This window comes from Pan troglodytes, chromosome 13 (assembly GCF_028858775.2).
Source record: "Pan troglodytes isolate AG18354 chromosome 13, NHGRI_mPanTro3-v2.0_pri, whole genome shotgun sequence".
Classification (NCBI taxonomy): Eukaryota; Metazoa; Chordata; class Mammalia; order Primates; family Hominidae; genus Pan; species Pan troglodytes.
Genome location: NC_072411.2, coordinates 20,791,074 through 20,819,024, shown reverse-complemented (window position 1 = coordinate 20,819,024; position 27,951 = coordinate 20,791,074). Strand labels below are relative to the sequence as shown.

General features: G+C 37.9%; 1 protein-coding gene across 16 annotated transcripts in view; it reads right to left on the bottom strand.

The window, feature by feature from the left end:
* The window catches only part of EPB41L5 (erythrocyte membrane protein band 4.1 like 5), a 166,487-nt gene that overhangs the window by 42,022 nt on the left and 96,514 nt on the right, over positions 1–27,951 (bottom strand). For all 16 annotated transcript variants that reach the window (XM_016949606.3, XM_063790370.1, XM_063790373.1 and 13 more), the window contains 2 exons: positions 9,902–10,065; positions 6,013–6,110 (listed from right to left, as the gene is read on the bottom strand). In XM_016949606.3, the coding sequence (XP_016805095.2) occupies positions 6,013–6,110; positions 9,902–10,065 (262 nt within the window). The remainder of the gene's footprint in view (positions 1–6,012; positions 6,111–9,901; positions 10,066–27,951) is intronic.

Sequence of the window (27,951 nt, the reverse complement as noted above, 5' to 3'; positions counted from 1 at the left end):
TTTGCTGGGAGACTTTTTATTACAGCTTCGATCTTGTTACTTGTTATTGGTCTATTCAGGTTTTGGATTCCTTCTTGGTTCAGTCCTGGTAGGCTGCATGTGTCTAGGAATTCATCCATTTCTTCAACGTTTTCCAATTTATTGGCATATAGTTGCTCATACTAATCCTTAACGATCCTTTGATTTTTGCAGTATCAGTTATAAGTCTCCTTTTTCATCTACAATTTTATTTATTTGAGTCTTCTCTTTTTTCTTAATCTGGCCAAAGGTTTGTCCATTTTGTTTATCTTTTCGCAAAGCAACTTTTTATTTCATTGATCTTTTGTATTTTTTTGGTTTCAATTTCCTTTATTTCTGCTCTGATCTTTATTATTTCTTTTCTTCTACTAATTTTGGGTTTAGTTTGCTCTTGCTTTTCTAGTTCCTTAAGATGCATCATTAGGCTGTTTATCTGAAATTGTTCTACTTTTGTGATGTAGGTGCTTATTGCTATAAACTTTCCTCAGTACTGCTTTTGCTGTATCCATAGATTTTAGTATGTTTTGTTTCCATTTTCATTTGTTTCAAGAAATTAAAAAATTTCCTTACTTCTTCATTGACCCACTGGTCATTTGGAAGCATATTGTTTGATTTCCATGTGGTTGTATAGTTTCCAAAGTTTCTCTTGTTATTGATTTCTAGTTTTATTCCATGTGGTCAGAGAAGATACTGGAAATGATTTGTTTTTTTGAATGTTCAGACTTGTTTTGTGACCTAACATGTGGTCTATCCTTGAGAATAATCTGTGTGCTGAGGACAAGAATGTATGTTCTGCTGCCACTAGATAAAATGTTCTATTAGGTCCATTGGTCTACACTGATTAAATCCAATTTTTTGAGTTAATTTTTCTGGATTTTCTATCCTCTGCTGAATGTGGGGTGAATTCTCCAGCTACAACTGTACCGAGGTGTATCTCTCGGTAGCTCTGATAATATTTGCTCTACATAGCTGGGTACTCCAGTTTTAGGTGCATATATTATTTATTATGTTATATCCTCTTGCTCAATTGACCATTTATCAATATATAATGACCTTCTTTGTCTTTTTATGGTTTTTGTCTCAAAATCAGTTTTATCTAATATAAATAACCTGCTCTTTTTTGGTTTCCATTTGCATGGAATATGTTTTTCCAACCCTTTATTTTCAGTCTTTATGGGTCTTTACAGGTAAAATGTGCATCTTGTATGCAGCTGATCATTGGGGGCTTTTTTTTTTTTTAATCCATGTAGCCACTCTGTGTTTTGATTGGAGAGTTTAGTTCATTTACATTCAATATTATTATTGATAAGTAAGGATTTATTATTGCCATTTCGATCTGTTTTCTGATTGTTTTGTGGTCTTCTCTTCCTTCTTGCCTGCCTTCCTTTTTGTGAAGGGTGCTTTTCTCTGATGGTATGTTTAAATTTCTTGCTTTTTATTTCTTTGTGTATCTGTTGTAGGCTTTTTTATTTGAGGTTACCATGAGGTTTGCAAATACCATCTTGTAACATGTTATTTTAAACTGATGACAACACTGATAGTAAAAAAAAAAAAAAAAAAAAAATTAACAAGCAAAGAGAAAACTAATAAAAACTCTATACTTTAACTTCAAACCGCCACCCCCACCCCCAGCTTTTTAACTTTTTGTTGTTTCTATTTATGGCTTACTATATTATGTCTAGAAAAGTTGTTGTAGTTATATTTTTGATAGTCTTTTAGCCTTCCTACTCAAGATATGAGTAGTTTATACACAACAATTTCAGTGTTATAATATGCCGTATTTGTTAGTGTACATACCATTACCAGTGAGTTGTGTACCGTCAGATGATTATCTTATTGCTCATTAACATCTTTTCCTTTCAGATTGAAGAACTCCTTTCAGCATTTCTTATAAGACAGGTCTGGTGAAATCCCTCAGCTTTTGTTTGTCTGGGAAAGTATTTCTCCTTCATGTTTGAAGGGTATCTTCAAACATGGATATACTATTTTAGGATAAAAATTTTTACTTCACTTTAAATACGTCATGCCACTCTCTCCTGGCCTGTGAGGTGTCTGCTGAAAAGTCTGCTTCGACTTACTGAAGCACCTTTGTATGTTGTTTGTTTCTTTTCTCTTGCTGCTTTCAGGATTCTTTAACATTGACATTTCCCTTGTATGTTATTTGTTTCTTTTATCTTGCTGTTTTTGGGATTCTTTAACATTGACATTTGGGAGTTTGATTATTCAATATCTTGAGGTAGTCCTATTTGGGTTAAGTCTGCTTGGCGTTCTATATCCTTCTTGTACTTGAATATTGGTATCTTTCTCTAGGTTTGGGACATTCTCTGTTATTATCCCTTTGAATAAACTTTCTACCACATCTCTTTACCTCTTCTTTAAGGCCAATAACTCTTCGATTTGTCCTTTTGAAGCTATACTCTAGATCTTCTAGGAGTGCTTCATTTTTTTCTTGTCTCCTCTGACTATATTTTCAAACAGCCTGTCTTCAAGCTCACTAATTCTTTCTTCTGCTTGATCAATTCTGTGGTTGAGAGACTCTGATGCATTCTTCATTACGTCAATTGAATTTTTCAGCTCTAGGATTCCTAATTTTTAAAAATTATTTCAATCTCTTTGTTAAATTTATCTGATAGAATTCTGAATTCCTTTTCTGTGTTATCTTGAATTTCACTGAGTTTCCTCAAAACAGCTATTTGAATTATCTGCCTGAAAGGTCACATATCTCTCTCTGTCAATCTGGGATTGGTCACTGGTGCCTTATTTAGTTTGTTTGGTGAGGTCATGTTTTCCTGGATGATCTTGGATGCTTGTTTATGTCTGGGCATTAAAGAGTTGGGTATTTATTGTAATCTCTGCAGTCTGGGCTTGTTTCTACCCATCTGTCTTAAGAAGGCATTCTAGTTATTCAAAGGGAACTGAATGTTGTGATACAAGTTTTTGGTCACTCCAGCCATATCTGCATTAGGGGGAACCTCATGCCCAGTAAGGCTGTGACTCTTGCAGGCTTGTTAAGGTACAGCCTTGGTAGTCTTGGGTAAGATCCGGGAGAATTCCCTGGATTACCTGGCAGAGTCTCTTGTTCTCTTCCCTCACTTTCTCCCATAAAGTCTCTCTCTTCTCAGTGAGCTGCATGCAGTTGGGGGAGGAATGACACAAGCACCCCTGTGGCTACCCACTGACACTGTGCTGAGTCAGACCTGCCAGTGAAGCCAGTGAAGTACTGGGTCTCACCCCAGGTATGTGGTGACTATTGTTTGGCCAACACTCATGTTTATTCAAGGCCCAAAGGTTCTTCCGTCAGCAAGTGGTGAATCCAGCCAGACTTGTGCCTTTCTCTGTAAGACTGCAGGTTCTCTTCTGGCTCAGGGCTGGTTCAGAAATGCCGTCTAAGGAGCTAGGGCCTGGAGTTGGGAACTGTAGGAATCTACTCAGTACTTTATTTTACTGTGACTGAGCTGTTACCCAAGTTGCAAGACAAAGTTCTTTTTATTCTTCCCTCTCCTTTCCTCAAGCAGAAGGTGTCTCTCCCCATGGCCACCACAGCTGAAAATGCCCTGGGTCACACCTGAAGCCAGCATGGTACCAGGTCTTGCCCAAGGCCTATGACAAGTACTGCCTGGAAACCTCTGACCCAAGGATTCTTTTGTCAGCAGGTGACAGATCCTGCCAGGACTGGATACTTTCCCTCAAGACAGCAGGTTCCCTTACAGCCCATGGTATGTCTAGAAATGTCACTGGGAGGTGGGGCCTGAAATGGAGGCTTTAGGACTCTGCTTGGTGCTTTGTTTTACTGTGGCTACACTGGTATCCAAGCTACAAGACAAAGTCTTCTTTACTCTTCCCTCACCTTTCCTCAAGTGGAAGAAGTCTCTCCCAGAGCTGTAAGCTGCACTGCCTGGGACTGGGAGAGGGTGATGCAAGCACTCCTTTGGCTCCTCCAGCTAGTATCTCTCTAGGTCATGTGTACCCCAGGTCCACTGGCTCTGAGCCCAGCACAGTACCAGGATGTGCCCAGGAATTGTAGTCCTTGTGGCCTAGACTATCTTTCAAATTTATTTAGGACCTTACAGCACTTTAGCCCACAGCGGTGGGCTAGCTGGAACTCAGGTTCCAATTGCTGGGATGGATGATTCTTCTCTGGCTAGGGCTGTTCTAAATGCAGCCTCTGTGGGCACCAGCGAAATTGTGCCCTGCGTTGCTTTCCATTCCGACAGACAGACCAACAAACACTGAGTTCCAATACAAAGTGCCATAGTCACTGTGCTCTCCCTCTCCCAAGCACAGATTCTCTCTCAGCACCACCCTCCTTCAGAGGGGAGGGGTGGCATCAGCCATTCAAGACTGTCTTTCCTACCCTCTTCAGTGCCTCTTTCCTTGGTATAATGTTAAAACCAGGTACTATGATGGTTCACCTGATTTCTGGTTCTTATGAAGGTGCTTTCTTGTATGGAGAGCTATTTAATTTGGTGTTCCTGCAAGGGGGATGATCACTGGAGGGTTATATTTGGCCATCTTGCTCCATCCCCTCCTTCCTTCTATTCTTGTCTGGCATAGAGTAAACCCTCACTAAATATTGTTATTCTTCCTAGCTATATGATCCCTCAAAAGTTCTTTGATGGCACTCTGTCCTTCACCTAAAGTGCTCCTTTACTCTCCTATCCTGAACCCACACTCCTCCTCATCTTTTCAAGGCTTCAAAACTAATGCAGCAGACTCTCTGCCTCAGAGGATCAGTTATATCATAGCGAGATATGCAGGACATTTTACAAAAGAAACAAGTAGCTGTTCAATAGATTTCCATGAACTCTGAGCACAGCCAACAATCCCCGCCCCCCACTCCTCCCTACCCCCAAGTGTTACCAGGCTTCATTCTGTAGGGTCATTCCAGTCCTCCACTAAATTTCCATTAGTTATTAATCATCTAAAGCTTTTATCTAAAGTTTTCAATTTATCCTTCTGTCTCTGGCCCTGCATTCCCCTACTTTACAGAGATATATTGAAAAACTGACACCATAAAAGCAAACAGACAAGTGGGATAGAATACTGAAAAGTCAAGAAAATGGAAAGCCTTTCTGAAATTGAATCACCTTCTAACAGCTATTTCTAATAAAAAATATATTAGAAAGAAAGGGGGGAAAAAAGGCTTGGATCCAGAAAGACAGTTTTAATAATAACAGTGCAAGACAGAAGAAAATCACTTTCTACTCTATATTGGTCTCTAAAGAAATTCCAGTTAGTTATCCAAGAATGGAAGAACACTGTGAGTCAGCCGTTCTCCTTTCCTCTTTAAAACAAAAACAAAATTCATCTTGGTCATGTTATCAGTTGTCTATATGTAGAGGAAAAAAAAAAGGCCATTTCCAGGTCATTACCTAAAATCAACTCTTCCATTTAGTGGGGCCATCTGGTAGCTGATATGATTAATTATAAAATTTCCATCTCATTCAATTTATTTTAGCTCTTTCTATAAGTTACTTAACATAGAAATAAGAAAATCATAGCCAAACTATAAATTGAAGCTTGATTGGTGTAATTGGTATGTATCCCCCACCCCACAACAAAAAAAATTCAAAGGGGACACGGGAGAGAAAGGAATGATAGATGAAGTTAAAGCATCTGAAATTCTATTCTCTTTCTTGTTTATACCACAGAGCAGCTCTCTTTAAAACAAATCCTTCTGTAATTTCAAAAGGCTTCAGCAAGTCTTCCAACTAGACTGGGTCAATCAAAATAAAAGGTTTAACACTCATCTTGACTGTGTTTTTTTTTTTTAATCATGAAATCACCTTACAATTCACTTTGCTGTGCAAGTTTCCCCCTTCCCTCCTAAACATCTACATATTTCACCCTTTAAAATGAGAAAACAGGTTTATAAGAACTCAGCACAGACAGATTTCCCAGCTAAAGAAAAAAGAAAGTACTGTCTTTGGAAAGAAAATATTTCTGGGACCTCTGGAGATGTGTAACAGGTATACACAGGGGAAATCTGAATACCTGGCTGTTTATGTTAACATCGATGTTGGATCGAGGGGACAGCAAAGGACTGTTCTCCACCTCAAGCTGTTTGAGCTTCTCTGAGGTGTCTTTTAATGCTGAAAAGAAAAAAAAAAGGCAAAATAACCAGTCTGCCAGGCTGTCACAGCTAGCTGTGTGAAGGTATGGTTTTGTTTTGTCTTCTCAACATCAGTTATCATCAACTAAAAGTAATAATCCAGATAAACACAAAATAAATATATTTTCTTTCCATAACCAGCTATCTGTCCATTAATTTGAATAAGAGTTAATCCTAAGTAGAAACACCACCCTATATCTGCAGCACTCCTAAAAAGCAAGTAGATGTGAAATCTCCATAGCATGTGTGGTTAAGAAGGTTTACCTAGCCAAGAGACTCAAAAGGCACAGAACACTTGTGACATGATCCTTTTCTTTCATAACCACAACCCAGGCTCATGTCTAACCTCAACATTTTGCCATCTTTGTTTGTTGGCCCTGACTACTGCCTAAAACTAAATTTATGTGAACAAACTAATGAAGAATATATATTTATTCATTCACTGATTCAACATATTATATATTGGTACCATCAGGTGTGACGCAAGACAAGCATTTTGTCTTCATAATGTTCTTCCTAGTGGCAAAATACATTACAAAGTCCTCTAACCACTGAAAACATAATACATTAAACACCATTCATCTTTAAATGAAGACTTTTAAAATTAACTGTCCTGAAATAATCTTATTTTGCAGAGATTAATTTGATGTGTGCATAAAATTTTACACTGTCACTTGACAAAAAAGGTTGAATGCCTAATAATTTCTATATAATCAGAAAGAAGAAAAGGGGAAAACTTTGAAATCATATCCTCTGGGTCAAAGGGATCTTCTAAAAGTGGCCATCAATTAACTGAGTGGAGGCCCTGGCTACACGATAAGAATAAGCTGGAGAGCTTTCAAGAAACACTCATTCCCAGGGCTCACCCAAGAATAATTATAACAAAATCTTTTCAGGTAGGATTCTGGCACTGGTAGTTTTTAAAACTCTCCAGGTGATTTTAAGTACAACCAAAGCTGAGAACCAGTAATTCAACACTGGTCTTCTCAAAATCTTTCCTATCCATTTACTTAATTGCCATCTCCTGGTTTTATTATGCTTCAAATTACTCCATCCTGAATACTCTTTTTGTTGTTGTTAAACCTTTTTCTGCTATACTTTTTTGTCCAAGGAACATCCTGCCATGCAGCACAAGCTATTTTAGTTACCATTTGTAACTATTTACCTATGTGAATCAGGATTTTGACATTACAACCAAAATAAAATACATAATTGGATATCAAGATTGATTACCTTAAACTCTTAACATAAAAATGTTCTAATTATTCTCACTGATTGATTTTGAGCAAATGTTATAAGTCTGAATGGATTAGGTCATATGAATTAAATTCCCACACTATGCAAGAATTTCCTCTGCCACAACCTTGACAACATTCAAGCTCCGCTTTAATACTTTCCGTAATGAGGTGGTTCACTAACTCTTAGGAACCCTTTTTTTTTTTTTTTTTGAGATGGAGTCTCACTCTTGCCCAGGCTGGAGTACAGTGGTGCCATCTTGGCTCACTGCAACCTCTGCCTCTCAGGTTCAACTGATTCTCCTGCCTCAGCCTCCTAAGTAGCTGGGATTACAGGTGCCTGCCACCATGGCCGGCTAATTTTTGTACTTTTAGTAGAGACCAGGTTTTGCCATGTTGGCCAGGCTGGTCTCGAACTCCTGACCTCAGGTGATCCGCCTGCCTTGGCCTCCCGAAGTGCTGGGATTACAGGCGTGAGCCACTGTGCTTGGCCAGGAACCTATTTCTATTATACAGCATAAACGGTTAAAAAACTTCCCCTTACTGATGCACAATCTATTTCCCCATACTTGCAAATTGCTCATCCAAGGTTCACCAATAAAGTGCCATAAAACTAATTCTTTGATATATCAGATTTCCAAATATTTGGAGAGTTATATTTCATTTGATCTTTTTTAAGCATTCCTAGTTCATTTTACCATGTAAATCCTAAGCTAATATATTTTGCAAAAAGTATGTACTCAATAAGTGATACTAATACAACACTATTACAGCACTGAAAAAATTAAACTTTGTAAATTAGTGTAATGGATATCAAATGGAATGTAAATAAAATCAATACTGCCATCTCTATAAAGGAGACTATTTTTATTTTTAACCCTGGAAATACTCTGCATTAAGATAGTCATGGTTCTGGCTGAATCTAAATCCTGATGGCTTTGCTATGGTCTCAATTCTTTCTAGAAACAAAAAGCAAATTTCTTTTTTTAATTTTTTCTTTCTTTCTTTCTTTCTTTCTTTTTTTTTTTTTTTGAGACAGAGTCTTGCTCTGTGGCCCAGGCTGGAGCTCAGTGGCACAATCTCAGCTCACTGCAACCTCTGCCTCCCAGGTTCAAGCGATTCTCATGTCTCAGCCTCCCGAGTAGCTGGGATTGCAGACATGTGCCACCACATCCAGCCTAATTTTAATTTTAGATTCAGGGAGCACATGTGCAGGTTTGTTATAAGGGTATATTACGTGGTACCATGGTTTGGGCTTCTACTGATCTCATCTCCCAGAAAGCGAACACAGCACCCAATAGGAAGTTTTTCAGCCCTTTCCCAGTCCATCCCTCCCTTAGGAATCCCCAGTGTCTACTGTTCCCATCTTTATGTCCCTGTGTAGCTCCCACATATAAGTGAGAACAAGAGCAAGCACTGCTAACAAGAAGTGGAGTCCAGGGCAAGGCTGTCAAAACTGGACTATTCGAAATAAATTACTACAGAGAAAGTACATGAGAAATAGTAATGGGGGATATTTTCTTAATCTAATAACAGACTACTACCTTAAAAAATCAAATTACTTTGAAATTACCAATATAATAAGTTAAATTATTATTTCTCTGACCTGAGACTAACAAGCACAATTTAAACATGTTAGATGTCAAAAAAAAAAACAAAAAAAAAAACCATGATGTACCAGAACATTTGTTTGTAGTTATTTCTTAGGAAATAAACAAATTTTTAGCACCACTTATCAGTCATACTTCAACATGTTCTATTAATCAGAAGCACTGTGTGACTTTTCACTAACATTTATTTCTAAATTACTAAATACTATTGTATTCTACAGTCTCAGAGACAACAGCATACTTAGGGCAATTTTCTGAGTTGTTTAATAATGGTGGCTAATTTTAGCCTCCAATAGAAATCAAATTGTCAACAGCCAAATAAATACAAGCTGCTTTAAAATGAACGTGCATTACAGTGAGATTCAACAGGAAACTGCTGTTTATAAACAAGTTATGCTTTCATATAAAACTAAACTCACAAATACATAGACATTTTCAATGAGATTTACTGTCTCCTTTTAACCTTCAAAAGTGTGTGTGTGTGTGTGTGTGTGTGTGTGTGTGTGTGTGTGTGTGTGTGTTTTAAAGCACCATTCTTTCTGTGTTATTTCTTTTTGTGGGCCTAGGCAATAATAATCCTCATTAATAACAAAATACTTTCTAACAGCTAATGGGATGTTCAAACATTCATTCAATCCTATGCCCTAGAAAATGTTTCCACTCTAGAAAAAAAGCAAAAAGCAAGTTTGAAGACTCTTAAATGTTTAATGTCTTATAAATGACACACACATTTAATGACCTCAATTATGTTATCTTAAATATTTCAGTGTTACCTTAAGTCAAAAAGGCAAGAGGGCATAACTCTTCTGAATTAAATTTAAAAGTTGAACTAGTATAAAAAATATTATTGGAGAAGCTGATTTAAATATCTTATTTCAAAGGAAGATAAAAAGGTATCACTGATGTATAATGCAACATTTACTTACTCTCATATTCAACTTCAGGTTCCCCTAATCCAGAAAGCCTGGTGGCTACATTAACATCATTCAGTGCTTGGGATGTTTCCACAGTGTCAGATGCCCCAATTACATCACCAATCGTTGTTTCCAATAAGTCTGGGCTATTCAGCAACTCAATATTCAGAGGAATGCTGCAATGGAAATAGAAAATTTACTTAGACCAAGAAATTTAACTGGAAAAATTAAAACACTACTCACCCTCTGTATCTGCAAGTTCCACCACATCTGTGAATTCAAGCAACCATGAATCAAAAATAAAACAAAAATAAAAATTAAAAAAACATTAAAAAATACAGTTTAACAACTATTTACATAGCATTTATATTGTATTAGGTTTTCTATGTAATCTACAGATGATTTAAAGTATATGGGAAGATGCACGTAGGTTACATGCAAACACGACACCATTTCATATAAGGCACTTGGGCATCTGCGGATTTTGGTATCTCAGGGAGGTCCTGGAATCTATCCTCCATGGATACTGAGGGACTATACTAACAAGGTCTTTGTTGGAATAAGATTCATGGAAAAGTTTTTATCTCAAATGGTTTTATTCATTTCTCACAACCCTTTGAGTAGACTTCTCCTCCCAGCCAAAATGGAGTGAAAGGGACTGGTTTGCCCTCCCACCTGAAAACCTAAGGGAGAAAAATAACCTTAATAAGTAAGGTTAAATAAATAGCCTAAATAAGTAAGTCCCACGAAGTTGCAGAATACAAGATCAATATAAGAAAAATCAATTGTGTATCTATACATGAAAAATGAGTAAAGTCATGAGGAAATTGAAGTTATGTAGACAATTTCATTCACAGTAACATCAAAAGGGATAGAAACTTAGGAATAAATTTAATAAAGGATATGTATGACTTGTACACTGAAAATCATTTATAAAGGAGATCTAAATAAATAGACTTTTAATGTTCACAGGTTGGAACACTTAATATTCAAGATGGCTTCTCCCCAAACTGATGTGTAAATTCAATGTATTCACTATCGAAATCCCAGCAGGATTGTTTTTGTAGAACTGACCAGCCAATCCTAAGATTTATGAAAGCCAAAGCAGCTAGAATAGCCAAAACAATTTCAAAAATGAATGTACACTATTGAATTTGAAAACTTACTAGAAAGCCACAGTAATCAAGACAGGCTGATACTGGCACAAAGACAGACATGTAAATCAACAACAGAATTGAGAGTCTATATTATGGAATATAAGGAACTTTTGACAATATAAGGCTTTTTGACAAGATAAATCAGGAGAAAAGACAGACTTTTTAACAAATGGTACTAGGACAACCAGATATCCACACGCAAAAATATTCATTTAGACCCTACCTCACACTATACACAAAAATTGAATCAAAATGGATAAGCGACCTAAGTGTTGAGTAAAAACTGTAAAACTTTAGAACAAATATAGAAGAAAAAAATCTCTGTGACTTTGGGTGGGTAAAGTATTCTTAGATGTGACACCAAAAGTATCCATAAAAGAAAAACTGAAGATGAACTTCATCACAACTAAAAATGTTTCAGTGTCAAAGAACCATTATGAAAATGAAATGCCACAAATTGGGGGGGAAATTTTTGCAAATCATGTATCTGATAAGGGGCTAGTTATCCAAAGCATACAAGGAACTCTCTGTATATATATTAGTGTAAGTTAATATCGTATATATATATTACTTACTATATTAAGTTATAGTTAAGTTAGGATGAGGTGATACTACAGTAGGGTAGGCAGCTAATCCGCTATGACTGATATTCTTATAAAATGGGGAAATTTGGACACAGATACACATAGCGAGAATGCTATGTGAAGACGAAGGCAGATATCAGGGTGATGCATCTACAAACCAAGAAACACCAAAGACTGCCAGCAAACCACCAGAAGCTAGGACAGAGGCACAGAATAGAGTCTTTCTCAGAGTCCTCAAAGAAAGCAACCCTGCCAACACCTTGCCCTTCGACTTCTAACATCTTACTGAGACAAAGTTCAGTTTGTGGTACCTTGTAACAGTAGTCCTAGCAAACCAATACATCTCATATTCTAAAGACCTGCACAGGACTAAAAGTGAGCCTTAGAGCACCACATCAGGCCATAAAAGAAACGACAAAAAAATCCCAAAAGGCATTCCGTGAGAGAAGTCAAAGGACTAAAAAGAACTGTGACTCTTCTCCTTCCTTCCCCAGGAGAATGGGGCATTGTAAAATCACATCAGGTAAATGGAGGCTCTAAAAGAACCTGTGAAAGTGGAGAGAGGCATCTTACCCTGTGGTGGGGGATTACTGAGCCACAGAAACTACCAGGCATATGTCAGGTGTGGGTGGCACAGGGAGTGTTCTTAGGAAAATTCAACATATGAATCTGCACATTTGGGAGCATATGTAAATATATTTCCCATGAGCTAAGTGCCTCCCTTAGCAATGAGAGGTCCAAACTCAGTAAGTTGACTGGGGCCAACTTTACCAATGGAGGGAAAAGGCCGGCAGTTGGACAAGCGGTGTTTCCACTGTTTGGCAGGGCAAGAATGCATAGACTCCCTAGAGGACGAGTTTGGAACAAGCTGCACAACAAAATGCATAATTACAGAAACAGATAATAACACACTGAAAAAATACATGAGTCTATGCTGACAACAAATTATTTCTTTTGATGGTGGGAGAAAAAAGGAAAGTTGTTCTTTACATAAGAAAACCAACTTCTCTCTATAGAAGAAATGACAGAATTAGAACATCACCATATTACAAATATCAAGTTAATAATGGATACTGGCAAAAATTATCAATGAATGCTAAAACTACAGGGTAAAAGACTGTTAGGGAATAAGAAATCCATTCGGTCTTAAAAGGACACTCCACAGATTACACAGGAAAAAGTACTTTTACAAAGAACTCTGGTGATATCACCTTAACAAAACACTAGTAAAAATGTTGAACCTCAATCTCATCACGAAAAAACAATCACACAAATCTAAGTTGAGAGGCATTCTACAAAAGAACTGGTGTAGACTCCTTTTAAAAAAAGTCAAACATTGTGAAAGGTAAAAATAGGCTGGGGGAACCGTTCATGATTAAAGAAACATGAAAAATGAACTGAAATCTTTATTATATGCTGGATCAGGAGGAAAAACAGCTATACAAGGTATTGAAACATTTGGGAAAATCTTAATAGGTACTGTATATTAGGTAACAGTACCATACCAGTGTTAAAATTTCAGAGTATAACATAAAAAAAATATCTTTGATTTTTGGAGATTCATGCAAAAGTACAGAGGAATGAAGTAACATCATGTCTGCATTGGGATTCTCATTAGCCAGCCAAGAAAATGAAATAAATGCGAGCAAATATGGTAACATATTAAGTTGGTGAATCTAGTGGAAGGGCATATGGTTATTCACCCACCATTCATTCAACTTTTCTGTAGGTCTGAAGTTTTCCAAAATAAAAAGTTGAGAGGAATAAAAGAATGCACGTACTTCCCCTGGGCCAAGTGTTAAGTCCAACTTTAAGCCCAATCAATGAAACTCCAAAATGTACCAAGATCAGATGATCTAAATAGTAAAAGGGTACTTGTGGGCAGGAGCTGAGCCAGAAATGAGGGGAGTGAAGAACGGTTTCGGAAGAGGTGAAATATGAAGTATATTGCCTGTGTTGGGGAAGTGACTGGTTCTATGATGGCCTCTGAGAAAACACACTAATGAGAGGCACGAAAGAGCAAGCATTTGCACATACGCCATCACTGGATTACCAAAGAACCAACCAAGTAAGTCTTCGCCCCCTTTCCTCTTCTTTATTCTTCATCCCTCAATGTGAGCACCACAAGAATAAGGGGAGAAAGTAAAGACTAAAAGAACAAACAGGCCAGGTGCAGTGGCTCACGCCTGTAATCCAGGCACTTTGGGAGGACGAGGTGGGAGGATTGCTGGAGTCCAGGACTTTGAGACCAGCCTGGGCAACATGGCAAAACCCCATCTCTACTGAAAACAAAAAAATTAGCGGGGCATGGTGGCACACGCCTGTAGTCCCAGCTACTCAGGAGGCTGAGATGGTAGAATCACCTGAACTCGGGAGGTGGAGGCTGCAGTGAGGCGAGATTGTGCCACTACACTCTAGCCTGGGCAACAGGAGTGAGACCCTGTATCAAAAAAAAAAAAAAAAAAAAGGGACGAACACTCCCCATCCCCATTCACCACTGCACCACTGTACATTTTGAGAATGCGGAAAGGGGAAATTGTTAAATTAGAAGTGGACTTTTTGTAATTTAAAGTATGTTTCAATGATTACAAGTAAGATGGTTCTTATATCTATAAATGATGAGCTAGAAATGGGGAAAAGTTGACTTTATATGGATCAATACAGTAATTAAGAGACAAGTCAAGTGGGATATTCAGCCCTTTCTAAAAACAAGTGATGAACTCCTAGTAATGAAGTGTGGCTCAAGCGAGGGGGCACGTGAAGGGCTGAGAGTGAAAACAGGCACCAGGGTCAAAAATCCAGCACTGGGGAAAATGAAAACCAAAACACCTCATGTGAGGAGGCAGTGAACAACAGTCAGATGCACTACTTGAAACCAAGGGACCAGGTTTTCTAGACAGGAACAGAGGCTGAAAAAGTTCTATTTACAAGTTTAGAGTTTTAAAGTTTCAAGTGAAAAAAAAACAAAACTTTGTCTGCAATGAAGGGAAGAATTAGAAATATCTGTGCAACCAACAATCAGACCACCATATCCTGGGCTCAAGGACTGCTGAGCCCAAAATCACCTTAAGCTGATAAGCAACTTCAGCAAAGTCTCAGGATACAAAAATCAATGTGTAAAAATCACAAGCATTCCTATAAACCAATAACAGACAGAGAGCCAAATCATGAGTGAACTCCCATTCACAATTGCTTCAAAGAGAATAAAATACCTGGGAATACAACTTACAAGGCATGTGAAGGACCTCTTCAAGGAGAACTACAAACCACTGCTCAGAAATAAAAGAGGACACAAACAACTGGAAGAACATTCCATGCTCACGGATAGGAAGAATCAATATTGTGAAAATGGCCATATTGCCCAAGGTAATTTATAGATTCAATGCCATCCCCATCAAGCTAACAATGACTTTCTACACAGAATTGGAAAAAACTACTTTAAAGTTCATATGGAACCAAAAAAGAGCCCACATTGCCAAGACAATCCTAAGCAAAAAGAACAAAGCTGGAGGCATCACGCTACCTGACTTCAAACTATACTACAAGGCTACAGTAACCAAAACAGCATGGTACTGGTACCAAAACAGATACATAGACCAATGGAACAGAACAGAGGCCTCAGAAATAACACCACACATCTACAACCATCTGATCTTTGACAAACCTGACAAAAACAAGAAATGGGGAAAGGATTCCCTATTTAATAAATGGTGCTGGGAAAACTGGCTAGCCATATGTAGAAAGCTGAAACTGGATCCCTTCCTTACACCTTATACAAAAATTAATTTATGATGGATTAAAGACTTAAATGTTAGACCTAAAACCATAAAAACCGTAGAAGAAAACCTAGGCAATACCATTCAGGATATAGGCATGGGCAAGGACTTCATGACTAAAACACCAAAAGCAATGGCAACAAAAGCCAAAATTGACAAATGTGACCTAATTAAATAAAAGAGCTTCTGCATGGCAAAAGAAACTACCATCAGAGTGAACAGGCAACCTACAGAATGGGAGAACATTTTTGCAATCTACCCATCTGACAAAGGGCTAATATCCAGAATCTACAAAGAATGCAAACAAATTTACAAGAAAAAAACAACCCCATCAAAAAGTGGGCAAAGGATATGAACAGACACTTCTCAAAAGAAGACATTTATGCAGCCAACAGACACATGAAAAAATGCTCACCATCACTGGTCATCAGAGAAATGCAAATCAAAACCACAATGAGATCCCATCTCACACCAGTTAGAATGGCGATCATTAAAAAGTCAGGAAACAACAGATGCTGGAGAGGATGTGGAGAAATAGGAATGCTTTTACACTGTTGGTAGGAGTGTAAATTAGCTCAACCATTGTGGCGATTCCTCAAAGATCTAGAACTAGAAATACCATTTGACCCAGAGATCCCATTACTGGGTATATACCCAAAGGATTATAAATCATGCTACTATAAAGACACATGTATATTGTGGCACTAATCGCAATAGCAAAGACTTGGAACCAACCCAAATGTCCATCAATGATAGACTGGATTAAGAAAAGGTGGCACATATATACCATGGAATACTATGCGGCCATAAAAAAGGATTAGTTCATGTCCTTTGCAGGGACATGGATGAAGCTGGAAACCATCATTCTCAGCAAACTATCACAAGGACAGAAAACCAAACAGTGCATGTTCTCACTCATAGGTGGAAACTGATGGACACAAGGCAGGGAACATCACACACTGGGGCCTGTCGGGAGGGGGAGTGGGGGAGGGATAGCATTAGGAGAAATACCTAATGTAAATGACGTGTTGATGGGTGCAGCAAACCAACATGGCACATGTATACCTACGTATCAAACCTGCATGTTGTGCACATGTGCCCTAGAACTTAAAGTATAATAAAAAATATATAAATTTTGGAGGGAAAGGGTGCAGCACAAACTTTCAGACCATAGTAGAGTCCCTTCAATGGCTTTACCATCTCAATTGGACAGATGTTTTAGATGGAGTTTTGCTCTTATTGCCCAGGCTGGAGTGCAGTGGCACAATCTTGGCTCACTGCGGCCTCTGCCTCCTGGGTTTGGGCGATTCTCCTGCCTTATCCTCACCAGTGGCTGGGATTGCAAGTGCCGGCCACCACTCCCAGGTAATTTTTTGTATTTTTAGTGGAGACGGGGTTTCGCCATGTTGGCCGGGCTGGTCTCGAGCTCCTGACTTCAGGTGAGTTGCCCGCCTCGGCCTCCCAGGGTGCTGGGATTGCAGGCATGAGCCACTGCACCTGGCCTAAAATAATTTTAATTGAAGGAGCAATAAGAAGCAGCAGCTGGTACAGTTTCTTTCCCATCTCACTTGCAGTTTTTCAAAACTTACAGTTCTCAATCCCCTCATTATTTTAATCTTTAACCCCAAACAATACCATATGAAGACCTTTATGGGTTTTTTTGAGCTTCCAGGTGTAACAGCCTAGATGGTCACCTTCTTTCTTTCTTTATACTAATTTTATTAATGAGAGGTTTTTTTTAAAAAAGCATCTGTTTACATGTCTATGTTCACATCAATTGTGATTAGAATTAAACAATCCTAGGGTGTATGTTCCATTTTAGCAAACTTTTGGTAACTGCTTCTACTTGCCCACAGCTTTTTTTTCTTCTTGTTCTTGTTCTTTTTTTTTTTTTTTTTTGAGATTGAGTGTCACTCTGTCACCCAGGCTGGAGTGCAGTGGCGCAATCTGAGCTCACTGCAACCTCTGCCTCCTGAGTTCAAGCGATTCTCCTGTCTCAGCCTCCCATGTAGCCGGGACTACAGCCACGTGCCACTACGCCTGGCTAGTTTTATTTATATTTTCTGTAGAGATGGGGTTTCACCATGTTGGCCAGGCTGGTCTCGAACTGCTGACTTCAGGTGATCTACCCACCTCAGCCTCCCAAAGTGCTGGGATTACAGGTGTGAGCCACTGGAACCACCACCCTGTCACATATTTTTATCATATCCATCTCAGACAATTGAAGTTTTTCTTTTCCTCAAAAATCCAAGATGAGAGGTTATAATAAATACAGTGGAGCATATTTATTTGTATTCTAAACTGGTCAAATAGTCATGTAGATGGAATCTTAGAGGAAAAATTATGAAAGATTTTAAAATTAAAAATGCTTACTCATCTAGCATACTCTACTGAGTTTTCTTAGCTTTTTATTGTCTTTGAGCTTAATATAATTTATTATGTAAATTATATTGAGCTGAAAATCATGCAAGTGCTTTTGCCCACAAAAATGCAAATTAATTGTCTCAAATAGACATGTATTTGATTATGCTAATTGTGGATGTTGACTTGTTTCCATCTCTTTGTAAATTCATTGCAGGTTTTTCTGATCGCCTACATTTATGTATGTTTTTAAATTCTCCTTTGGATAGGTTACACCATCTTGCTGATTCTCTCTTTAATTAACTAAATAAATCTTTGGCATGTGTTAAAAAAAAAAAGAAAGAAATGGAGAAAGGACTCCGTATTTCATAAATAGTGCTGGGATAACTGCCTAGCTATAGGCAGAAAACTGAAACTGGACCCCTTCCTTATACCATATACAAAAATTAACTCAGGATGGATTAAAGACTCAAATGTAAAACCGAAAACTATAAAAACCCTAGAAGAAAATCTAGGCAGTACCATTCAGGACAGAGGCATGGGCAAAGATTTCATGATGAAAATGCCAAAAGCAACTGCAACAAAAGCAAAAATTGACAAATGGGACCTAATTAAACTAAAGAGCTTCTGTACAGCAAAAACAAAAAACAAAAACAAAGACAAACAAAAAAAACTGTCAGCAGAATGAACAGACAACTTACAGAATGGGAGAAGATTTTTGCAATATATCCATCTGACAAAGGTAATATCCAGAGGCTACAAGGAACTTAAACAAATTTACAAGAAAAAAAAACACATTAAAAAGTGGGCAAAGGACATGAAGAGACACTTTTCAAAAGACATACATGCGGCCAACAAACATTAAAAAAAATCTCAACATCACTGATCATTAGAGAAATGCAAATCAAAACCACAATGAGATACCATCTCACACCATGGAGAAAGGCTATTATTAAAAAGTCAAAAAACAACAGATGCTGGTGAGGTTGTGGAGAAAAATGAATGTTTTACACTGTTGGTGGGAATGTAAATTAGTTCAACCACTGTGGAAGACAGTGTGGCAATTCCTCAAAGACCTAGAGGCAGAAATACCATTTGACCCACTGATCCCATTACTGGGCATATACCCAAAAGAATATCTTTCTATTGTAGAAATACATGCACGCATATGTCCATCACAGCACTATGCACCTAAGACATGGAATCAATCTAAATGCCCATAAATGACAGACTGGATAAAGAAAATGTTGCACATTTACACCATGGAATACTACGCAGTCATAAAAAGGAATGAGATCATGTCCTTTGCAGGGACATGGATAGAACTGGAAGCCATTAAACTAATGTAGGAACAGAAAACCAAACACGATCTCACTTATAAGTGGGAGCTGAATGATGCAAACACACGGACACAAGGGAGGGGGAACAACACACACTGGGGCCTGTCAGGGGTGTGGGGGAGGGAAAGCATCAGGAAGAATAGCTAATGGATGCTGGCTTAATACCCAGGTGATGGTATGATCTGTGCAGCAAAACACCATGGCACACATTTACCTATATAAACAAACCTGCACATTCTGCACAGGTACCCCTGAGCTTAAAATAAAAGTTAAAGAAAAAATAAATAAATAAATAAATTTAGGTCTGAGACGGGGGTACAATTTTATTCTTTTCTATGTGGACATACAGTTGCCTCAGCACCATGATGAATTTCTTGAAAAGTGGGGTTGACATAATTGGAAAGCCATCTGGAAAATAACAAAATTAGATTTCATTACTCCTATCTTAAACCAAGTTTCAAAATGGATCTGAGATTCAAATGTAAGAAAATTAACCCATACAGTGCTGGAGGCAAGGATAGCTGAATTCCTCTAAAATGTAGCAGTGAGGAAAACTCTATTAAATTCCAGAAACTATTAAAGAAAAAATGGATCAATCTGCTTATATAAAAACTTTTAAAACTTTTGCATAGAAAAATACTAAAAGTAAAAAGTGAAAAACTGAAAATATATTTTTGCAGCTTAAATACACAGAGTTAATATCCCAATTATTCATAAAAAAAGCTTCTTAAAAGTAGAGAAGAAAAAGGCCAACAGCCTTGTTTAAAAATGGGGAGGGGGCAGGGGGAGAGGAACAAGCAATTTATGGAAAAAATGCAAATGGCTCTTAAACATACAAATATGCTACTGAGAGGGATTTAAATGAAAACTACGTGGAACATATTCATCATGAATCTTGATTATGGTGTTGGTTTCACGGGTGTGTGTCCAAACTCAAAACACTTTAAAGATGCACTTTATTGCATCAAGTGTACCTCGATAAAGCTCTAGGGAAAAAAAAACACACTTAGATACCATATATTGTTTTTCAGATTGGCAAAAATCCCAGTCTTTCTTGATCCTTTGTCGGTGAGGCTATGAGAGGTATGAGCACTCTCATACTCTGCTGGTCAAATGTAGAATCCTCAATGAAGGAGAGTCAGGCAATATCTAGAAAAATTAAAATTCATCTACGACCAAATACATACCATAATCACACTGAGGAGGAAAGGGAACTAATCCAAGTAAATTTGAAGTGCAATACTTCAACTATATACTCTGTCTAAAAAGGAGAACCATGAAGAAATACTAAATGTCACTTAGATTTGTTGTTGACAGTGGCATGGGTATAGCAATTCTGAAACTGTTTAGCACAGATTAACCAAATAAAAGCCAGGTTTCTCGCAGGGAAGAAGGGAGATAGGAATAAGGCATTGGGGAAGGCAATGAACCCTGGCAACTCACTTGGGAGTTAGAGTGTTGGCATGAATTTGGATTAAGAGACCAGAAGAACTTCTAAAGAAGTGGTAATTTCTATTTCTTAACCTGAAGAAAGATACTCAAACTGGAACTGTATGTTTTATAAACTTTTCTCTATATAATATATTTATTTCACAATAAATTTTTTAAATTAAGGGCAAATGAAAAATATTTTCAAGGGTAACATCCAAGATGTTTTTATTATTTTCTAGTAGAAGCTTTAAATGGAAAAATCCTTTTGGATTTTTATATTACGCAAATTCCCAGTTGGTACTGTTTTCACAAACACACTAGTCTATTTTGACATTCATTCTTTTTTTCAGTAGTAGCATAAAGACTTACTACATTTAGGTAGATGTAGTGGCTCATGCCTATAATCCCAACACTTTGGGAGGCTGAGGTGGGAGGATCACTTGAGCTCAGGAGTTCAAGACTAGCCTGAGCAACATAGGAGACTGTATCTCTACAAAAAATAAAAAAAAATAAAAAAATTAGCCAGGTGTGGTAGCATGTGCCTATAGTCCCAGCTACTTGGGAGGCTGAAGTGAGATTACTTGAGCCTGGGAGATTGAGGCTGCAGTGAGCCATGATCAAACCACTGCACTCCAGACTGGAAGAGAGAGCAAGACCCTATCTCAAAAAACAAAACGCCATTCATCATTACTTTTAAGAAAATTTTCCTTCTTTTGGCAAGAAACATTATTTTCATGTTTAAGTTTCCAGTATAAGGCTTTTCCTAATCTTCCTAAATTTGAGGTTAAGAACCAGACTGGTGCAGAAGACTCAATTACCTCCTTCAATCACATAGGAAAAGGAAAGCGCACTGCAGAATCATTGTGAAAGCTGGATGAAATGATGAGAATACTGGAAAAATGTTTTTTCTAAATTTTAAATCTATGTTGATGGGCATACAATGCACAGAGACATATTCTGTAAGAGAAAAACAGCACAAAGTGGGAGACAAAGCTCTACAGAAGCAAAGTTTACATGTACTACTGACATTAAATTGGTATTTAATGTCCAAATAATCCAAACTAGATTGTTTTAAATTAAAATGTTAATTGTAGGCTGGGCAGTATGGCTCATACCTGTAATCCCAGCACTTTGGGAGGCTGAGGCGGGCAGGTCACTTGAGGCCAGAAGTTCAAGACCAGCATGACCAACATGGCAAAACCCTGTCTCTACTAAAAATACAAAAAATTAGCTGAGTGTGGTGGTGCATTCCTATAATTCCAGCTACTTAGGAGGATGAGGTATGAGAATCGCCTGAACCTGGGAGGCAGAGGTTGCAGTGAGTTGAGATCGTGCCACTGCACTCCAGCCTGGGTGACGGTGCAAGACTCTTGTCTCGAAAAATAACATAACGTAACGTAACGTAACATAACACAACATAACATATCACATAACATCAGATCACAACATAACATAAAATGTTAATTGTAATCCCCAGGGTAACTATTAAGAAAACAATGTTTTAAAATAGAGAGGGCCAGGCACCGTGGCTCATGTCTGTAATTCCAGCACTTTGGGAGGCCGAGGCGGGCGGATCACAAGGTCAGGAGTTCGAGACCAGCCTGACCAACGTGGTGAAACCCCGTCTCTACTAAAAATAAAAAAATAAAAATTAGCCAGGCATGGTGGTGGACACCTGTAATCCCAGCTACTCAGGAGGCTGAGGCAGGAGGTGGAGGTTGCAGTGAGCCGAGATCGTGCCACTGCACTCCAGGCTGGGTGACAGAGTGAGACTCCGTCTCAAAAAACAAATAAATAAAATAGTAAGAGAAAGAAAAAAGAACTGAAATGGTACGCCAGAACATACCTACTTAACACAAAAGGCAGTAATGGAAGAAGTGAGAAACAAAAGAAGACATGGCATACAGAAACAAATGAAACAGCATAAGTCCTTCCTTATCAGTAAGTACACTGAATGTAAATGTTAAACTGTCCAATTAAAAGACAGAGATTGGCAAAATGAATTTAAAAACATGATCCAACTGTATGCTGTCTAGAAGGGATACACTTCAGATTCTAACACACAAAAAGACTGAAATAAAAAGGAAAAAATATACCATCCAAACACTAACGAAAAAAGGGATGAAGTGGCTATACTAACATCAAGCAAAAGAAACTGTAAGATAAAAATTGCTGCTAAAGACAAAGAAGGACATTTTACAATGACAAAAGGAAAATCATCAAGAAAATATTACAATTATAAACATACATGTAACTAAAACCAGAGTACCCAAACACATAAAGCTAAATCAGAAGTTTAGAGATAGACAACAATAGTTCTTTCACTTTATGAGCAGAAAAACTAGATAAGTTTATCTTCTGATCAATAAATACACAGAAGATGAACAGTATCATAAACCAAAGACTGAACAGGCATACACAGAATGCTCCACTAACAGAATATACATTCATCTCAAGTACAAACGGAACATTCTCCAAAACTGACCATACTGCACAGAATAAAAAAATTTTCAAAAGTATGTATCTGCTAATGGACTTATATCTTAAATATATAAAGAACTCTCACAATTCAATAATAAAAGGACAAATAACCAGATTTTTTAAATGGGCAAAGAATGAAATGCAGGTGCTGTTCAACTGATGATGGGGTTATATCCTGATAATGTAAATTGAAAATGCACTTAATACAGCAAACCTACAGAGCATTATAGCTTACCCGAGCCTACATTAACTGTGCTCGGAACACTTACATTAGCCTGCAGTTTGACAAAATCATCTAACACAAAGCCTATTTTTAAACAAAGTGTTCAATATCTTATGTACCACATATTACAGCCCAGGAAAAGATCAAAATTCAAATTTCAACATTATGTCAAAATTACAACAGTTTCACACCATCATAAGTTGAAAACTCTTAAGTCAAGCCATTAAGTTGGAAACTGTCTGTAGATACTTCTCTAAAGAAGATAAGCAAAAAGTCAATAAGCAGATCAAAATATACCAACATCATCCAGCTCCACAATACACTACTTCGCAACTAGGATGCCTATAATAAAAAAGACAGGCAATAGTAAGTGTTGGTGAAGATGTGGAAAAACTGGAACCCACATGGTGTGGCCACTCTGAAAAACAATTTGGCAGTTCCTCAACATGTTAAAAATAGAGTTACTATATGACCCAATAATTTCACTCCTATGGATATAACCATGACAACTGAGAACACATGTTCATACAAAACCTACACCTGAATGTTCATAGCATGATTCACAAAAAGCAGAAATTCAAATATCTATCAACTGACAATGGATAAATAAAACACTGGGCATCATACAAGGGAATATTATTAAGCCATTAAAAGGAATCAAGTACTAACACATGCTAAAACAGATGACCTTGAAAACACCATACCAAGTGAAAGTCAGACACAAAAGAACACCCACTGTATGATTCTACTTTTAGGAAATTTCCAGAATGGGCAAATCTACAGAAACACCAAGTAAATTAGTGTTTGCCAGGGGCTAGTAGGAAGGAATAATTGATAGTAACTGCTAATAGGAAAGAGGTTTCTTTTGGGGATAAAAATGCTATGGAATTAAATAGTGGTGATGGTTGTACACCTTTGTGAATAAACTAAACCCACTGAATTATACACTTAAATTTTTTTAAACATAGTTACACATAATATTATTAATCTGTGGCTTTGGTAATGTCTTAGTTCATATCCATCTCTCAAGAATGTATAAAGAAATATGTAAAGACATTCTTTCTTCTACCTATTTCCTTACTTTTCATGGACACTTGCCTGTGTAAACTGAAGCAGTTTTTCTTGTCTCCTTCCATACTTTGGAGTAATTTATTGTTAAAGTTGTGAATGATAGCTAAGAAAAGCAATGTTACCCTCACCCCCATTCTCTGAAAGCCTGTTTATCTATAGTTAGGTTCTTGCATGTGTGTGTGCACTTACTAATATATACATGATTTGGTTGCTTTCACAAAAAATGGGAACAAACCTCAGACACTTAAGTTTTAAACTCAACAGTGTCACTGATATCCTCTAGTAAAAGTACATGAAAACTGACCCGATTCTTTAACAATTACATAGAATGGAGGCAGCATATTTTTATAATACAATCCAGTCTTCCACCAATTGGAATTCATTCTTCACACTGCCCCCTAAAATAGAATTATTACATTCCTTTTTACTCTCTACAATCTGGACCCCAACAACCTTTACAGAGTTATGGAGGCAGGACAGTAGCCAAGGCTGGGTTCTAGGACTAAGCTGTCTTGAGTTTGAAGCCCAGCCTCATTTTTCTGTGCCTTCATTTCTTCACTAGCCTGAATACCTTATAGATCCTCATAAGGATTAAATGAGGATGCTTTGCTAGAGTGAATACTTACTGCTGTACCTCCAGAACAATGTCTGGCACAGAAGCACTCAAGTATTACCTATTATTATCACTATACCTTCCCATAAATTCTATACTCTTTACTCAAACCTGATTCATCATTCCTGGACTACACCTTGCACTTAGCTACTTTAGAATTTTCTTTTCCTATAGGTCCCTGAGCCCGTAATGATTTATCCATTCAAAGCTCCTTTCTGTTTCACTGGAAACCTGATGCAAATGCCAAGAAGCCTTCTTAACTTCAACCACTTCTACTCTTCTTGCTTGCTGGATTTAGCACTTTATCAGTTATTTGTAAAACTGTTTATCTCCACAGTTTGAGTATAAATTTCTTGAAGCCAAGAACAGTATTTTGACTATTTCTGCATCACCAGCTGTGCCAAGACATGCTTGGTATTCATTCATTCAATCAAATAATATATATGGAGTGTCTGAGGATACAGAAGGAAACAAAATAAATGCTCTCCCTTAACGGAGCGTACATTCTGTTGAAAAACAGATACTCTGACTTACCCAATAGGGTTATGTCCTGAGAAACCCATCGTAAGTCAAAAATGCACTTAATACTCTCATAAACCCATCGTAAAGTTGAAAAACCCTAAGAATCATCATAAGGGACTATCTGTATAGAGAGGACAAACAAACACATACTAAGATGAAAGGAGTGAGAGAAAATAAAGCAGGGTAAGGCGGACAGGAAATAAAAAGAAGACTGGGCAGGGGGCGGGGAACATGATTATTTCAGAGTGGTCAGGAAAGGCTTCTCCAATAAGAAACCTGATGGTGCTGGAATGAACCATAAGAGACTGAAGGGTAGAATACTCAGGAAGCAGTAAAAGTACAAAGATCCTGAGAGAACATGCTTGGTATGTTTGAGCAAGTATAAGAAGACGAGCCTTTGGATGTAAGCAAGGTCAGGACTGATAGAAGATAAAGGGAGGAAAAAGCATGTTTCTATCAATGTGAGGATCTGAGGTTTTACTCTGAGACAAGGACACTGGCAGGTGTAAGCAGAGAAATGACATGATCTGCTGTTATCACTACAGCTGCTGAAAGGAGTACCAGACAGTAGAGGAGCAAGGGTAATGGCAAGGAGGCCAGGTAAGAGGGCAGGGCTGACAACAAATGGAAACAGGATGGGAGCAGTAAAGATGGTAACAAGCAGTAGACCTGGATACATTTTGAAGACAGAACTGACAGAATTTACTGATTCTGAAAGAAATCTGGAGTGTGAGACAAAGAGGAGTCAAGATGACTATAAGGTGCTCTGGTCTAAGTCAGTGCTTCTCAAACTTCAGTATGCATCAGAATCTCCAGGAGGGCATGTGAAACAGATTGCTGGACCTCACTTCCAGTGTTTCTGATTCAGTAGGTCTAAAGTAGAGCCCAAGACACGCTTAGCAACACGAAAAAGAGAACTGCCACTTACGAAGCTACAAAAACCACAAAGATGGGAAAAACGGCAGGGGTCAGGAGATATATTTGTCCAATTTTGAACATATTAAATTCGGGATGCCCAATATCACTTCTGCAGTATTTTCTCCCAAATCCGTGGCCTCAAACTAATCATGTGAAAATACCACACAAACCCAAATCAAGGAACATTCCACAAGGCATCTGGCCAACCATGAAAAACATGGAATGGCTGTCACAGGCTGAAGGGGACATGGGATCTCGGGTCAGATCCTGGAAAATTTGTGGAAAGACTAGTGAAACCTGAGTAAGGTCCAGTTTAGTTTGTGGTATTGTACCAATGTTAATTTCTTAGGTTTTGTGAAACAAACAAACAAAATCTAAGAAATTAACATTGGTACAAGTTATGGAATGTATGTGGAGTGTTAACAACAGGGGGCCAGGAGCGGTGGCTCACACCTGTAATCCCAGCACTTTGGGAGGCCAAGGCGGGCAGATCAGGATCATTTGAGGCCAGGGGTTCGAGACCAGCCTGGCCAACATGGTGAAGCCCCGTTTCTACTAAAAAATACAAAAATTAGCTGGGCATGGTGGCGCACTCCTGTAGTCCCAGCTACTCCGGAAGCTGAGGCTGGAGAACTGCTGAAACCCAGGAGGCAGAGGCTGCAGTAAGCAGAGATTGCATCATTGCACTCCAGCCTCGGCAACAGAGTGAAACTTGGTCTCAAAAAAAAAAAAAAAAAAATAGGGGAAGGTAGGGCAGGAGGGTGTGGGAATTTCTGTACTATCCCTGAAACTGTTCTGTAAGCTGAACATTACCTCAAAATAAAGAATATTTAAAATGAGATGCCTATATTAGATGCCTAAGTAGAGATGTCAGATAGGCAGTTGGATATGTAAGTGTGGAAATTTAGAAGTCCAGGGTGAAGATATAAACTGAGAAATTGCCAGTGTGTATAGACAGCATTTAAAACCATAATGCTGGATGATATTACAAAGGGAATAAATTGTTACAGGAAAGTTCCTTAAACAGAGTTTAGGGGTTGGAGAGATAAGTAGGCATTAGCAAAGGGGATTAAAAACAATGGCTTGTTAGAAGACAATGGCGTGTTAGAAGGGAGGTTAGAAGACAATAAAAAATAGTGGCATCTCTAAGCTAGGTGATGACAATTTCATGAAGTGAGCGACTTCTGAATGCTAATTAAGCTGACTAAAAGATGGACTGTGGGATTAGAAATATGCAGGTCATTTGTGATCTAATAAAGCTATTTTGGTGGAGTAGTAGCATAACACTATTAACTCAAGGCAGAGCCTTTATATGGATTAAAACAATGCTCCTCTTAAAAGACACTTCCATCTCTTGCAAAATTGTCAAATACACTAATCTTTTTGGAACAAGACACTTAGTGCCATCTGCTGGAAAATCACTGTCATAAATTATGTGAACATCATTCTCCTAAATGTGGCACTCTTGTACAGTATGCAATCTGCACAATCATACCCAGTCCTTTGTGTCAGGGACAATGTTTGATTAGAATGGGTTCAAGAGATTAAGAGAAAGAAGAGATAGCAAGTATAGACAATTCTTACA